This window comes from Vigna umbellata, chromosome 6 (genome assembly GCF_029865625.1).
Source record: "Vigna umbellata cultivar VRB3 chromosome 6, Vumbellata_1.0, whole genome shotgun sequence".
Taxonomy (NCBI): Eukaryota; Viridiplantae; Streptophyta; class Magnoliopsida; order Fabales; family Fabaceae; genus Vigna; species Vigna umbellata.
In genome coordinates this window covers 16,105,725-16,122,088 of record NC_142170.1, presented here as the reverse complement: position 1 = coordinate 16,122,088, position 16,364 = coordinate 16,105,725, and the positions used below count along the sequence as shown (strand labels likewise).

The 16,364-nt window shown below is 39.8% G+C and overlaps 1 protein-coding gene across 1 annotated transcript; it reads right to left on the bottom strand.

Annotated features, from left to right (window-relative positions):
* Window positions 1–8,029: 8,029 nt before the first annotated feature.
* LOC148196858 (uncharacterized) lies at window positions 8,030–13,974 on the bottom strand. Its single transcript, XM_088093714.1, has 2 exons — window positions 11,084–13,974; window positions 8,030–8,518 (listed from the first exon to the last, which is right to left on the bottom strand). The coding sequence occupies exons 1-2, from the start codon at window positions 13,370–13,372 to the stop codon at window positions 8,030–8,032; spliced, it is 2,778 nt and encodes a 925-aa protein (XP_087949840.1). The 5' UTR covers window positions 13,373–13,974.
* Window positions 13,975–16,364: the final 2,390 nt, after the last annotated feature.

Here is a 16,364-nt window from a genome sequence, read left to right as displayed (position 1 = left end):
TAAGAGCATTGATGTGCTTTGTCATTTATTTCTTGCATCTTAATTAGTTCAACATCTTGCTTAGGACCATTCAATTTACTGTTTTCATGCTGTTTTGTTCTGTTCAGCCTTTCTTACCTGCATTTCAATTTCCACCTTTGGCTTAAAGACCGTTCGGTCTCAATGTAGAACCGTTCGAACATCTGTAGGAGTGTTTGGTCTTCATGCTTTGTCCATTTAATTCAATGTTTTCAATTATGTTTGGTTGTATTTAATTTCCAGTTTTAATTTAGTTCATTTCGAATCACAAAAACTCTTTCAACCCCCCCACTACGTGTTAGACCTAAGACTCGAACCACATTTGGTCCTTGAGAGACGACCTAGGAGTCACTTCCTAGTTTATACTGCATTCTTTTATGCACAACTTTTGTGGGAGGTGCGACCCTCTCATCAAAATGGCGCCGTTGCCGGGGACCAACGGTTCAGTCTTAGGTCTTTTTGTTGTGTTTGTGTGTGTTGTGTTTTGTCTTGTGTTGTGTTGTGATGTGATGTGATGTTCTGTTTTGTGTGTGCGTGTTGCATGTATAAATGTGTTGTGTTTTATTTGTTTCGTAATTTTTAGTATTTTTTTTATTTTTTTTTCCTATGTCTACCTATTCTGGTTATGTGAATAATGCTTATTCTGTGAGTGCCTCTGATTATGATTCTCCTTCTGCATGTTACTCTGATTGTAATTCACATTCTGCTGATTTGTATGTTGAGAACAATATGGCTCATCCTCCGACTTCTGAGAGTTCTCCTCGGGAACCTGTTCCACCTACTGAGGATGATGTTCATTGCGTTCTCAAGACTGAACTGATACATTTGCTGCCTAAGTTTCATGGTTTTGCAGGTGAATGCCCACACAAACATTTGGAGGAATTCCACAGCATTTGCTCTTCAATGAAGCCTCCACATGTACCGGTTGATCACATGTTCTTAAGGGCATTCCCACATTCATTACAAGAAGCAGCAAGGGATTGGCTGTATTGTCTTCCTTCAGGATCCATCACTTCTTGGGAAGATCTTGAACATATGTTCTTGGATGAATTCTTCCCCGCTCAGTATGGTTACAGCAAGGATCTTGGATGGAATGACCCTAGCTTGGGATGGTATGATGCTCCACAGCAATATCAGGAAGCACCATCTCAGAATGCTTGTATGCCTCCGCCAGTCCAGCAACAACAACAGCTGCAACTTTATGAGTCTGCCCAGATAGCTCCTCAACCTTCTACTTCTGAGCCTACATTGCAGGAGTTGTTGGAGCAGATGACCATGCAGAACCTTCAGTTTCGGCAAGAGAACATGCATTTCCAGCAAGAAATAGGAGCTGCCATTCAGAGTATGACTGATCAGATAGGGCAGATGGCCACTCAACTCACTGAGGAACAGTCTCAAGATTCAGAGTTACCATTTCAGACTGTTCAGATTCCAGATGATGATGATAGTGGCATCAACATAGAAGATGGGGAGAAGAGTCATGAGCTTACTACTGCGCCACATACTTTCCCACCTTCAGATGGTCCTACTCTTGCACATGCGGAGACTTATGAAGATTTTGAGGACCAGGCAGGTATAAGCAGTAATTTTGAATCAGGTAGACAATTTTCATCTTCCACCACTTTTCCGATCTTTAGGGAAGTGGAGGAAAACATACCTAATTTTGACTATGCTGTCCATGATTATGATGTTGATGGGTATGTTATTGATGATTATATTGTTGATGAGAATGCTTTTAATTTTCCCTCTCTGCATGATGAGAAACCACTTTTGCCATCATATCTGAATACTTCTCATCCATGCACTGAACATGAATCTGAGTCTGTGGTTGATAATGTTTCTGAAATTGAAATTGATTCATGTTCTGAGGATGTATCTGAGGTTCAGCCTGTCACACTGGGATTGGGTGTTATACCCCTGCATGTAATTTCTGTAGAGCCACATTGCACTAACCATGTTGCAGGAGGTACACATGAATTTGACCAACATGCACCCACAGTGGAAGAAAAAGGTGCTTACATACACAACAGTTTCAACATCAATAAGCACCAGCTGAACCCGCTCATCAACAATCACTTCTTAGATCCAGCTATGGAAGACATTTCCCTGCTAGATCAAATCTGGAGGATGAAGCAATTCTTCCTAAAAACTTCCTGGTTGAACCCTAAGGTGGAAGACATCTCCCTGAAAGTCCAAAATTGGCAACTGCCACCATGAGCAGGGGAGTTTCCTTTCTCTCTTCTCCCCCTTTCCCTACTTTTATTGCACTTGTCCATGATCTGTTGACTGTTATGATTTCTGATCTTATGCTTATGACACATTGAGGACACTGTGTAGTTTAAGTGTGGTCTATTGGGGGAGATTTTTATTTTTCTTTGTTAGTTTTTGTTTTCTTGGTTAAATTTTTTTCTTTTCTAGGTTATTTTTGTCGTGTCTTGTATACAGTTTTACATGTTTCTCTTGAATTCTGGATTGTGGTTAGGTTGTCAATTTTCCTTCACTTCATTGATACTCTGAGATGTTGGATTCCTTGCTTTTCTTTGCTTGGAAGATGATCATGATGTTTGAGAGTTGAATTGATTGTGACACAAATGCCCTGTGTGAGAATTTGAGCCACTTTATGTTCTTTCTTGTGTGTGATATGTCTCTTGATTGCTTGCACATATGCCTTGGCTTGACTCTTGTTGAAAATTCTTGATTGATATGCATGTTTGGAAGTGATAAAGGCAGTTTTGTTCTTGAGCCTCTCTAGCCAAATAAGCCTACCTTATTGTGATCCTTTGATAACCCTTTTGAGCCTGTACTTTCCCCATTTCTTTGTTTTGAAGCTCATACACTAGCCCTAAGTGAAAAACCATGATTACCTTTACCTTAGGGAATTTTGGAGCTTTGGAAGTGTTTTGGGAACAAGTGTGGTCTCCTTGGGGTTTCCGATAAATTGGCTAATTGGTTCCTCTTCTTGTTTTGTTTTTAGAAATATGATTTATATCTTGTCTCTTGTAGTTGTGTGCTAAAGAGAGAAAAGAAAAGAGATAGGATGAAAAAAAAAAAAAAAGTAGAGAAAAATGAGAAAAAAAAAATTGTGAATAATGGAGTCAAGAAGAGGATTGAATTAGAGGTTTTGGGTGTGAGATGACTGTGTTTACACTTGTTCCCCATTGCTCCTCTATTTCTTTTGGTTTGTAACTTCTCATCCATATTTATCCTCCCTTGTCCTTGGCCTCATTACATCCATAAAGACCTTTTGATGTGAACATGCATATGTTTTGAGTGTTGATATTAGAGGCTTGCCAAGTTTGTTGTTGTTTGCTTTCTTGAGTGCATTGAGTTGAAATTCTTTACCTTATACACTTGAGAGAAACACTGATAGTGCATCTGTGAGGTTTTGTTACTTTTGATTCACCTCTTGAGCTGATTGATCATTTTGCCATGTCTTGAATTGCTTGGATGATTTCATGAGTATCTGCTTTCTCTGATTCATTCTGTGTTGGAACTATCTACTTCTTTTCTCTGTCCAGATTTTGTGAGAATTGTGCAACTGTGTTCCTGTTTTGGAGTCTTTGTTGTCTGTTTGTCGAGTCTGAGTCACCTCCCTGATGTTTGAGTAGTTCCCTGGTTTTCGTCTTGGTTTTGCCCAGGAGTGCAAAAGACTAAGTGTGGTCTATTTTGATGAGTCGTTATTTCTTGAATTATATTTAGTTTATTGCACTTAAATAAACTAGGGAATTGTATTTAATTGTCTGTTATTTCCTCGTTTTCCGAATTATGCTTAATTTGGTCGGAAATTCGTAATTGTGCTAATTTGGGTTTTTTGAAGCTAATTATTTGATTTATTAATTACAGAAAAATTTTGGAAATACAATTTGGGACATTTGAAGGTTAAATGAGAGAAAGAAGGGGGTGCTGGAAGAAAGAAAGCACTCACGGACAGCAAAGGCTGCAAGGAGGTGCACGCTCATTTGGATTTGAAATCAAAAAGGGAGTAGCACACGTGTTTGGCCCAGCTAACGTCCAGCAGCTCCCATCCAGCAAGCTTAGAGAGATTAGGAGGTGCATCTAGCAACACCACACGGATGGCAGCAGCGGGTGTGCACAAAGAAGCCACGGTCCAAATGGGGAGCGTCTAGTAGCCTTCACGCATCCAGTAGCGGAGAAAAAGAGGTGTGTTGATTCACAGAGAGCAGGGGTGTCCAAAGAGGAAGCGGCACACGCAGCCTTGGTCCAGCAACGAAGGGGTGCACACAAAAATAACTTCAGCGTCCAGATTTGGTAGTATGAGAGGCGGTCCAGCTAGGCATGGGGCACGTGGAGGTAGGTCTAGAAGTTTGGAGAAAAAGAGATTAAAGAAGCTCAGCTATAGCCACCAAGAGGAAGGAGCTGGCTGGAACGTTGTTTTTTAGACAGAGGATACATCCAGAATATAGGAAAAAGCACATTTCATTTTTCTTTTTTTTGGAAGCAACGGTGCATTGATGGACGGTGATGTTCAGTAGATTTAATTTTCTTTCTTGTAGAAAGGGGAGCCACCGAGAGTTGGGACGTGTGGAAGCCGCCAACGAGAATCATCTTTCATTTTATTCTAGCAGCCATCCAATGGAGAGCACCGTTTTGTATTTTTTTTTTTAAAAAGTTAAAGCAGCATGCATACATTTGGCTGGAGGTCACACTCATTTTCTTTGGGTTTTTGGCTTTGAACGTTATTTTCAATGGGATGAATGAAGAACTTATGTTTATTTTTTTTTGCTGATTTCTCATTGTCATATCATTTTGGTTTTGTGTTGATTAAAGCTTTGGCTGTTAAACGTTCTTTGTTTGGGAAGCTTCTAGCTCTAGGGTTTTATTTAATTGGAAAGAAGGAATCAGTAACAGCAGCACACACGCTCATTTGTATTTTTTTTAGAAAAGCATTTTCTTTTTTTTATTTGTCTTTTATTTTGCTTTAGCTGTAAAAAAAGTCTCTTTCCATTGTGTTGATGTTAGAATCGGTGGTGATTTTTGTTTTACAATTTCCAAGCTTTATGTGCATTTAATTTGTTAGTTCAAATTGCAATTTAAGAGCATTGATGTGCTTTGTCATTTATTTCTTGCATCTTAATTAGTTCAACATCTTGCTTAGGACCATTCAATTTACTGTTTTCATGCTGTTTTGTTCTGTTCAGCCTTTCTTACCTGCATTTCAATTTCCACCTTTGGCTTAAAGACCGTTCGGTCTCAATGTAGAACCGTTCGAACATCTGTAGGAGTGTTTGGTCTTCATGCTTTGTCCATTTAATTCAATGTTTTCAATTATGTTTGGTTGTATTTAATTTCCAGTTTTAATTTAGTTCATTTCGAATCACAAAAACTCTTTCAACCCCCCCACTACGTGTTAGACCTAAGACTCGAACCACATTTGGTCCTTGAGAGACGACCTAGGAGTCACTTCCTAGTTTATACTGCATTCTTTTATGCACAACTTTTGTGGGAGGTGCGACCCTCTCATCAATCTCCTCTAGCCACCTTCCATTCACGCTTCATCTTTCATTTCCTTTTACAGTTCAGATATCTCTCACCTCCACGTAACTATTTTCTACACCACTCTGCATCAGCCGCGTGGATTGCTTACAACATCACTGCCACGCGAGCTTATTCCCTCGCGAGTTCCGTCAGCACAATACCACATCTTCATTTCGTGAAACCTTCCTCTACGTTCTCTCTCGATGGCTCTCTTCCACCACGAACCACCGATTAGTTCCCTTCTCGCCGACTAAAATCACTTCCCCACCGTTCAAATCCGCTTCCGCATCAAACCCTAGGTTTTCCACCGAACAAACCTCCAATCCTCCAATCCTAGGGTTCCTAGTTCTTCCGCTGTGATAACTTTTTGGCAAGTATACCAAATCGTTACAAGTAATACAGTGATAAATAAAGTATCGTTCTCCTCAGGGAATTTGTGTTACGTTATTCAATTAAAATTTATTTATCAAAATCAATTGAACAACAAAATATAGGTGAATTAACAGTTTCAAGCTAGATGACAATTTAAAATTGAAATTAAAATTTAAAGAAAGCTTCATTGGAATTGACTTCATGACCACATTACAGTGACTAATCTGAGCAATATAACTTGCGTTCACACATCAACATCACAGTATCTTGGTTTAATTCCTTAAAACAAGTTCTAAAGAATTATGTTCAATTCTTAATTCCTTAAGTAAGTAAACATAAACTTTGCATTAAGAACGATGTTATTGATGACCAGGAGAATTGAAACTATTCCTAGCATCTTTCCTTCTGGTTGCTTTTCTTGCGTTAATACTCAAATTTACTTCCCAGTACAATTTAAATATAAAAACAAGTTTATTTTACTTCCGTAAAATAAAATAAAAAGTAAACAAGAAAAGCATACGAACACAATTTATATTGAACAGGAAAGATTACATCAAATGTCAGCCATTACAGTCAATTCCAACGAATAAAAGTTTAGCCTATCCTAGACATCACAAACATACTCATTTCTGCAATTCCTTGCATGATGTGCAGTCTTGATGTCTTCAGAGAGGTCTCCTGATGGTCTCCAGATCAGTTCTCCTCCAAAAATTCTATTTTTCAGTCCCCCCGTCTATCCCTCAAAGCACGTCTTTTAAGAGACAGTTTATTTCTCATAAAACTGCTCCCTTCGCTCAGCGCACAGAAGCAGATTCGCTGTGCGAATTAAAATTAATTCAGCACTCAACTGCACCAACTCGCTAAGCGCACAGCCTCTGATGCGCTGTGCGAATTCAAGAGTTGAAATCTCCAAACTGGCATGATTCGCTCAGCGAACCAATTATGGTGCGCTGTGCGAATGGATTCTCCTGGCTCTGCGAATTTTGCTTCTGCTATGCGAGAATTGGCTGACAAATTCACTTTTGTGCAACTTTTCCTGAACAATAATTTACAACACAATCTACTTCCTATTACGACTTTTCACTGAGTAATAACATAAATAATTACAAAATTGAGATCATTTATAAGTGTCAAAACATCTGTTTTTTCACACTTATCAACTCCCCCAAACTTGAACTATTTCATGCCCTCAGGAAATAACAAAAACATATGAACAACACATAACACACCTTTGACATTTTGATAGAATGACTTTACACATCAGACAAATCACATGCATTCCTAAAGATTCAAACAGGTATGACACAGTACAATACTCAAAAATTCACCTGTGTATAGAATATGTAAAACCAGATCAACATTTATCAGTCTCACCACTCACAGTGTTTGTCCTCACAGCAGAATTGTTCTAGAACTTCATCAGCTTTTGCATTTCATTTGATTCACACACTTCACACACTATTGGTTAAGTCCAAAGGTCTTTTCAGACACTTCACACACTTCACACACTTCACACACTATGCGACTTAATTTTTTTTTTTTCTTTTTTTTTTATTTTTTATTTTTTTTTTTTTGAACACATTCGCAGAGCGCACTTCAGCTATGCGCTATGCGAATTAAAACGTAACTCCAACCACTCTCTTTTAATTCGCTCTGCGCACCATTTCGCTGTGCGAATTTTGACAGAGCTCACCCCCAACTTTGGGTAGCATAGCGCAAAGTGTGCGCTATGCGAATTAAATGCTCAAGTTGCTCTGGTGATTTTATTCGCCTTGCTTATCACATGCGCTATGCGAGTACTTCCGCAAAGAGAAAAATTAAACTTTTAAATCGCAAAGCGAATGCAATCGCTATGCGAACTTCAATTTCAAAACAATTGCTTTTTCTCTCTCACAGAGCGCATGAAATTCGCTGTGCGAATAAATCACTGCGTTATAAAATCATCTAGTCGCATAGCGCACCTCAGCTGTGCGCTGTGCGAATAGAGCGTCAGAACTCATTCCCCAAGCATCTTAGCACTTCCTCTCCACACTCAAACTTAACAATTATAAAAACACAATTAACAGACACAAATATATACAAACATGTGCTAGGGTGCCTCCTAGCAAGCGCTTCTTTAACGTCACTAGCTTGACCCAGAATCTCATGGTTCAGAGAAATTAATAATTGTGGTGAGGCGTTCAACCTCACCACCCAAATAAGGTTTCAATCTCTGGCCATTAACAATCCAGCTTCTATTTGAATTCTCAGAATTTGGATCCATTAGTTCAATAGCACCATAAGGCTTGACTGCCTTTATCACAAAGGGACCAGACCATTTAGATTTCAACTTACCTGGAAACAGTTTGAATCTGGAATTGAACAACAATACCTGTTGTCCAGGTTGGAAATCTCTCTTGATCAGCTTTTTGTCATGGTACACCTTGATCTTTTCTTTGTATTTTCTTGATGAATCATAGGCAGTCAACCTCATTTCCTCCAGCTCTTGCAATTGAAGCTTCCTTTTACCTGCACACAGAGAAGCATCAAAGTTAAGAAATTTTAAAGCCCAGTATGCTTTATGTTCCATCTCAACAGGGAGATGGCATGACTTGCCATAGACTAATTGGTAGGGTGTTAGCCCTATAGGAGTCTTCAAGGCAGTCCTATAAGCCCACAGGACATCATCTAATTTTGCTGCCCAATCCTTTCTTGAAGATGATACTGTCTTTTCCAGGATTCTTTTTATCTCCCTGTTGGAGACTTCAGCTTGACCATTGGTCTGTGGATGATACGGTGAAGCAATTCTATGCCTCACATCATAATGTTTCAAGACCTTGGCCAACTGGGAGTTACAGAAATGTGATCCTCCATCACTTATGAGGATCCTAGGTACACCAAATCTACAGAAGATTTGCCTCTTGAGAAATTTAACAACAGTCTTGGCATCATTCTTCTGGCATGCTGCAGCTTCCACCCACTTACTGACATAATCCACTGCTACTAAAATATATTCGTTGTTGTAGGAAGAAGGTAGTGGTCCCATAAAGTCCATTCCCCAACAATCAAATATTTCAACTTCTAAAATTGCCTGCAGTGGCATCTCGTGTCTTTTTGATATGCTTCCTGTTCTTTGGCATCTGTCACACCCTCTAGCATGAGCATGTGCATCTTTGAACAAGGTAGGCCAAAAGAAACCAGATTGAAGCACTTTGGCGGCGGTCCTTTCTCCATTAAAGTGACCTCCATATGGCGAATTATGACAATGCCATAGGATTCCAGCAGCTTCCTCTGCTGTAACACACCGCCTAAGTAAGTGGTCAGCACCCAGTTTGAAGAGATAAGGATCATCCCAAAGATATTCTTTGGAATCATGAATAAACTTCTTCTTCTGCTGCCAAGTCAAGTCATCAGGGAGAATCCCTGCAGCCTTAAAATTAGCCATATCTGCAAACCATGGCCTCTGTTGAATGAGCATCAGATGCTCATCAATGAACTCTCCCTTTATTTCTCCCTCTTTATCAGTCACTTCAGAGTTAAGAAGGCGAGACAAATGATCAGCAATCACATTCTCACTCCCCTTCTTATCTTTGATTTCCAAATCAAATTCCTGTAACAATAAAACCCATCTTATGAGACGTGGCTTTGAGTCAGATTTTGCCAGTAAATATTTGATGGCTGAATGGTCAGTGTATATGATAACCTTGGACCCTATCAAATAAGGTCTAAACTTTTCAAGAGCATACACTATTGCCAAAAATTCCTTTTCAGTGGTGGCATAATTCAATTGTGCCCCATTCAGAACTTTGCTGGCATAATGAATAACATGAAAAATCTTGCCACGTCTCTGTCCCAAAACAGCCCCAATAGCATAATCCCTAGCATCGCACATTAACTCAAAATTTTGAGTCCAGTTTGGTGCGACTACAACAGGGGCCGATATCAACTTCTCTTTCAATACTTCAAAAGCTTTCTGACACTCCCCATCAAATTCAAATGGAGTGTCCTTCACAAGCAAATTACAAAGGGGTTTAGCTATCTTGGAGAAATCTTTTATGAATCTCCTGTAAAAACCAACATGTCCAAGAAAGCTCCTTACCCCTTTGACATTCATAGGAGGCGGTAACTTTTTAATCACATCAACTTTTGCTTGATCCACACCTATTCCCCTGGATGAGATCTTATGTCCTAAGACAATTCCCTCACGAACCATAAAGTGACATTTTTCCCAATTTAGAACAAGGTTCGTGGCAATACATCTCTTCAAAACTACATCCAGGTTCTCTAGGCATAAATCATATGATTTTCCAAAAACTGAAAAATCATCCATGAAGACTTCAATGCAATTCTCTACCAAATCAGCAAAAATGGCTAGCATGCAACGTTGGAATGTAGCAGGAGCATTACAAAGACCAAAAGGCATCCTTCGGTATGCGAACACACCAAAGGGACAAGTGAAAGCGGTCTTTTCTTGGTCCTCTGGATTCACTACTATTTGATTGTATCCTGAATATCCATCCAGGAAACAATAATAAGCTTGTCCTGCTAGCCTTTCCAACATTTGATCCATGAAAGGGAGAGGAAAATGGTCTTTCCTGGTGGCTTGATTTAATTTTCTATAATCAATGCACATTCGCCACCCTGTGACTGTTCTTGTAGGAATTAATTCATTTTTCTCATTCTGCACTACAGTCATACCTCCTTTCTTTGGAACAACATGCACAGGACTCACCCAAGCACTATCTGAGATAGGATAAATCATTCCTGCTTCAAGCAATTTAAGCACTTCCTTTCTCACCACCTCTTTCAAATTAGGATTCAACCTTCTCTGTGGTTGTGCTATGGGCTTATAATCCTGTTCCATCATGATCTTATGCATGCAGTAGGTTGGACTTATGCCTTTCAAATCAGAGATGTGCCAACCTATTGCCTTTTTATTCTCTTTCAAAATTTTCACTAATTTTTCCTCCTCACTGTTTGATAGAGAATTGCTTATGATCACAGGCTTCTTAGAATTTTCTTCTAAAAACACATACTTGAGATGATCAGGTAGCATTTTTAATTCCATTTTTTCCTGATCATCCAAGTCAGCCTTTTCCAATTTTTCCACTCTCACATCAGTGGAATTCTCTTCTTTTAATTTTTCTAGATTTTGTGAAATCTCCTCCACTTCAGATTCTTCTTCAACAGTCAGCTCTTCACAAGCATCAACCAATACACGCTCTAAAGGAGATTTCACATACATCTGATTTTTAACAGTCTCAATTACATCATCCAGTACTTCAACTTTGAAACAGTTCCCTTTATCTTTTGAATGTTGCATAGCCTCCACAACATTAAAAGTTACTGTTTCATCATGTAGCCTCACCTTCAAATGACCATCATCAACATCAATTATGACTCTAGCAGTTTTCATAAAAGGTCTACCCAATATAAGAGGGACTTCAGTATCCTCCTCCATGTCAAGAATAACAAAATCTACTGGAAAAGTAAACTTATCAACTTTTACCAGTACGTCTTCAATAACTCCATATGGGTATTTTAAAGACCTATCTGCCAATTGTAGAGTCATCCTTGTTGGTTTTACTTCCATGTCTCCTATTTTCTTTAACATAGACAAAGGCATCAAATTAATGCTTGCTCCTAAGTCTATCAATGCTTTTCCAACAGGGAGTTTTCCAATTGTACATGGAATAGTAAAACTTCCAGGGTCTTTGAATTTTGGTGGTAGAAGTTTTTGGATGATGGCACTACAGTTCCCTTGCACCTCTATTGTTTCTTCCTCAATATACTTTCTCTTCTTGGTCAACAGATCTTTCATGAATCTAGCATAAGAGGGCATTTGTTGAAGTGCTTCAGAAAAGGGAATTGTAATTTCCAGCTTGTTGAAGAGAGCCATAAATCTAGAAAATTGACTTTCTTTTTCCTTTCTAGAATATGTCTTTGGGTACGGTAAAGAATTCACAATCTGTTTTCCTTTTTGGCTCTCTTCAATTTTTTTATTTTCATCTTTCTGCTCTTCCACTTCTTCTTCTTTATCTTTCTGTTCCTCATTTAACTTTTCCTCCTGATCCTCTTTCCTCACAACTACACTTTCTAACACTTTACCACTCCTTGTTGTTATAGCTTTACAGTGCTCTTTTGGATTTGGTTCAGTGTTAGCTCCAAATGTATTTACAGGCTTCTCTTCTAATTTCTTGGCCAACTGACCCATTTGAACTTCTAAATTTCTTAGAGATGCATCTGTGCTCTTTTGATTTGATATAGACATCTGCATAAATTGTTGAAGAGTTTCTTCCAGTTTTGATGTCCTATCAGAAAGAGTGGGTTGTTGTTGAAACTGTGGAGGTGGTCTACTGGAACTAGCCTGACCCATGCTAGGATGAGGTCTCCATCCTTGATTATAATTTCCATTATTACCAGAACGGCCTTGATTTCCCATGTAATTGACCTCTTCCTTAGCATTGGTGAGAATAGCACACTGTCCATTTTGGTGCTCTCCACCACATAGTTCACACCCTTGCACAGTATGTTGTGCCTGTGATACATTTTGAATTTGTAGTTGTGATACCTTTTTCATCAGAGACTCAAGCTGTTGAGTCATAATTTTATTTTGGGCTAATAAGGCATCTTGGGATTGCAACTCAAACATTCCCTTCTTTTGATTTTGTCCTCTCTCACATTGAACATCATTGTCACTAGATGCCATATTTTCAATAATTTCATGAGCTTCATCAGGTGTCTTCCACCTAATGTTACCTCCTGCTGAGGCATCTAGCATCAATTTTGTGTGAGATTTTAAACCTCCTAAAAACAGGTTCAATTGAGTGGGGACATCAAATCCATGTATGGGAGTCTTTCTTAACAATCCCTTAAACCTATCCCATGTCTGACTCAAAGTCTCTTCAGGTTCTTGTTGAAAAGAGGATATCTCTTGCTTGCCTTTGTTTATTTTTGATTGAGGGAAATACTTATGCAAAAACTTTGACACAACATCATCCCAACCTGTCAGACTTCTCTCAGGAAAAGAATTTAACCATTTCTTGGCATTGCCTGCCAAGGAAAATGGAAAAAGACTAAGTCTGATTGCATCCTCTGACACATTCAACATTTTCACAGTGTTGCAATATTCATTAAAAGTTGCCAGATGATCATAGGGATTTTCGTGTGACAATCCTGAAAACTGATTACTTTGAACAAGATGTATCAATGCTGGCTTCATTTCCATGTTAGCCGCAATTATCACAGGTTTGGCTATACTGTTGAAAGATGTAGGTACAGTCACTGAAGCATAATCTTCCAACGTACGCCTTCTTTGTTCATTTTCACTATTTTCCTCCATCTTTTTACCCTCTTTATCAGATGAAGAACAAGCGTTTGAAGATAAGCTGGATTCTCTAGCTTCTTTTTTTCTATTTTCTTTTCTACGCCTACTATTATTTCTACGGGCTGTCCTTTCAATCTCAGAATCAAACAATAAATCTTCAGATTTTGTTCTGCGTGGCATACAGAACAAAAATCTCCAATGACCAACCCAAGAAATAACAACAGGAACAACACAATATATACAGATACACAGAAAACTAAAACAATGAATTTACGGAGATGGGAACAAAATTGAATTTGATAAACAACTAATTAAATAACTAAACAATCAATTTCCCCGGCAACGGCGCCAAAAACTTGATAACTTTTTGGCAAGTATACCAAATCGTTACAAGTAATACAGTGATAAATAAAGTATCGTTCTCCTCAGGGAATTTGTGTTACGTTATTCAATTAAAATTTATTTATCAAAATCAATTGAACAACAAAATATAGGTGAATTAACAGTTTCAAGCTAGATGACAATTTAAAATTGAAATTAAAATTTAAAGAAAGCTTCATTGGAATTGACTTCATGACCACATTACAGTGACTAATCTGAGCAATATAACTTGCGTTCACACATCAACATCACAGTATCTTGGTTTAATTCCTTAAAACAAGTTCTAAAGAATTATGTTCAATTCTTAATTCCTTAAGTAAGTAAACATAAACTTTGCATTAAGAACGATGTTATTGATGACCAGGAGAATTGAAACTATTCCTAGCATCTTTCCTTCTGGTTGCTTTTCTTGCATTAATACTCAAATTTACTTCCCAGTACAATTTAAATATAAAAACAAGTTTATTTTACTTCCGTAAAATAAAATAAAAAGTAAACAAGAAAAGCATACGAACACAATTTATATTGAACAGGAAAGATTACATCAAATGTCAGCCATTACAGTCAATTCCAACGAATAAAAGTTTAGCCTATCCTAGACATCACAAACATACTCATTTCTGCAATTCCTTGCATGATGTGCAGTCTTGATGTCTTCAGAGAGGTCTCCTGATGGTCTCCAGATCAGTTCTCCTCCAAAAATTCTATTTTTCAGTCCCCCCGTCTATCCCTCAAAGCACGTCTTTTAAGAGACAGTTTATTTCTCATAAAACTGCTCCCTTCGCTCAGCGCACAGAAGCAGATTCGCTGTGCGAATTAAAATTAATTCAGCACTCAACTGCACCAACTCGCTAAGCGCACAGCCTCTGATGCGCTGTGCGAATTCAAGAGTTGAAATCTCCAAACTGGCATGATTCGCTCAGCGAACCAATTATGGTGCGCTGTGCGAATGGATTCTCCTGGCTCTGCGAATTTTGCTTCTGCTATGCGAGAATTGGCTGACAAATTCACTTTTGTGCAACTTTTCCTGAACAATAATTTACAACACAATCTACTTCCTATTACGACTTTTCACTGAGTAATAACATAAATAATTACAAAATTGAGATCATTTATAAGTGTCAAAACATCTGTTTTTTCACACTTATCACGCTGCCTCATCTGTTTCTCCTTGGCAGAATCTGAGGATTCACGGGTCAAATCGTTTCTTCAGCTGCTTCTCGGTACTTCAGCTCAAGCGAATCTCCGATTTCCTCCTTCTCGTTGATGTGCCTCGAACCGCCGTCCATCAACTTCGTCCACCATGTCCACTTCCTCAACTTTGTCCACTTCGTCTACTTCGTCCACTTCGTCCACTTCGTCAACTTCCTCCACTTCGTCCACTTCCTCCACTTCCTCCACTTCGTCAACTTCCTCCACTTCCTCAACTTCGTCCACTTCGTTGACTTCGTCCACTTCGTCGACTTCGTCCACTTCGTCCACTTCCTCCGCTTCCTCCGCTTCCTCCGCTTCCTCCGCTTCCTTCGCGTCCTTCGCGTCCTTCGCTTTGCCAACTTCGTCCACTTCGCCACTTCGTCCACTTCGTCCACTTCCTCCACTTCCTCTACTTCGTCCACTTCGTATACTTCGTCCACTTCGTCCACTCCGTCCACTTCGCCCACTTCCTCCACTTCGTCCACTCTGTCCACTTCGTTCACTTCGTCCACTCCGTCCACTCCGTCCAATTTGTGCACTTCATCCAATTCGTCCACTTCTTCCACTTCGTCCATTTCGTCCACTTCGTCCACTTCGTCCACTTCGTCCACTTCGTTCACTTCGTCCATTTCGTCAAGTTCGTCCACTTCGCTCAATTCGCCTACTTCGCCCACTTCCTCCACTTCGTCCACTTTGCCAACTTCTTACACTTCCTCCACCTCCACAACTTCGTCCCCTTCCTCCACTTCGTCCACTTCTTCCTCCACTTCGTCCCCTTGGTCCACTTCGTCCACTTCTCCAACTTCACAACCTCTAGTTCCTCCACTTCCTCCATTTTCTCCACTTCGTCCAATTCCTCCACTTCCTCAACCTCCTCCACTTCCTCCACTTCGTCCACTTCCTCAACTTTGTCCACTTCGTCCACTTCGTCAACTTTCTCCACTTCCTCCACTTTGAACACTTCCTCCACTTCCTCCACTTCCTCCGCTTCGTCAACTTCGTCCACTTCGCCACTTCATCCACTTCGTCCACTTCCTCCACTTCGTCAACTTCGTCAACTTTGTCTGCTTCCTCTACTTGCTCCACTTCCTCCCACTTCCTCCGCTTTGTCCACTTCGTCAACTTCGTCCACTCTGCCACTTCTCCACATCTTCCACTTCCTCCACTTCCTTCACTTCGTCAACTTCGTCAACTTTGTCCACTTCGTCAACTTCCTCCACTTCCTCCACTTCCTCCACTTCGTACACTTCCTCCAATTCCTCCACTTCCTCCGCTTCCTCCGCTTCCTCCGCTTCCTTCGCTTCGTCAACTTCTTCCACTTTGCCACTTCGTCAACTTCCTGTACTTCCTCCACTTCCTCCGCTTCCTCTGCTTCGTCCACTTCCTCCACTTCCTCCACTTCGTCAACTTCGTCCACTTTGCCACTTCTCCACATGTTCCACTTCCTGAACTTCCTCCAGTTCCTCCACTTCGTGCACTTCTTCCTCCACTTCGTCCACTTGATCAATTTCGACCACTTCGTCAACTTCGCAATTTCCTCCACTTCCTCCACTTTCTCAACTTTGTTCAATTCCTCCACTTCCTCCACTTCGTCCAC

What these genes read in the sequence shown, in the direction of transcription:
- LOC148196858 (XM_088093714.1), bottom strand. Translation starts at nt 13,372, where the DNA reads ATGCCACGCAGAACAAAATCTGAAGATTTATTGTTTGATTCTGAGATT. An exon ending in TGAAATCTCCTTTAGAGCGT is followed by an intron (nt 8,519 to 11,083) that starts GTATTGGTTGAT and finishes ACTGCCTTGAAG; the next exon opens with ACTCCTATAGGGCTAACACC.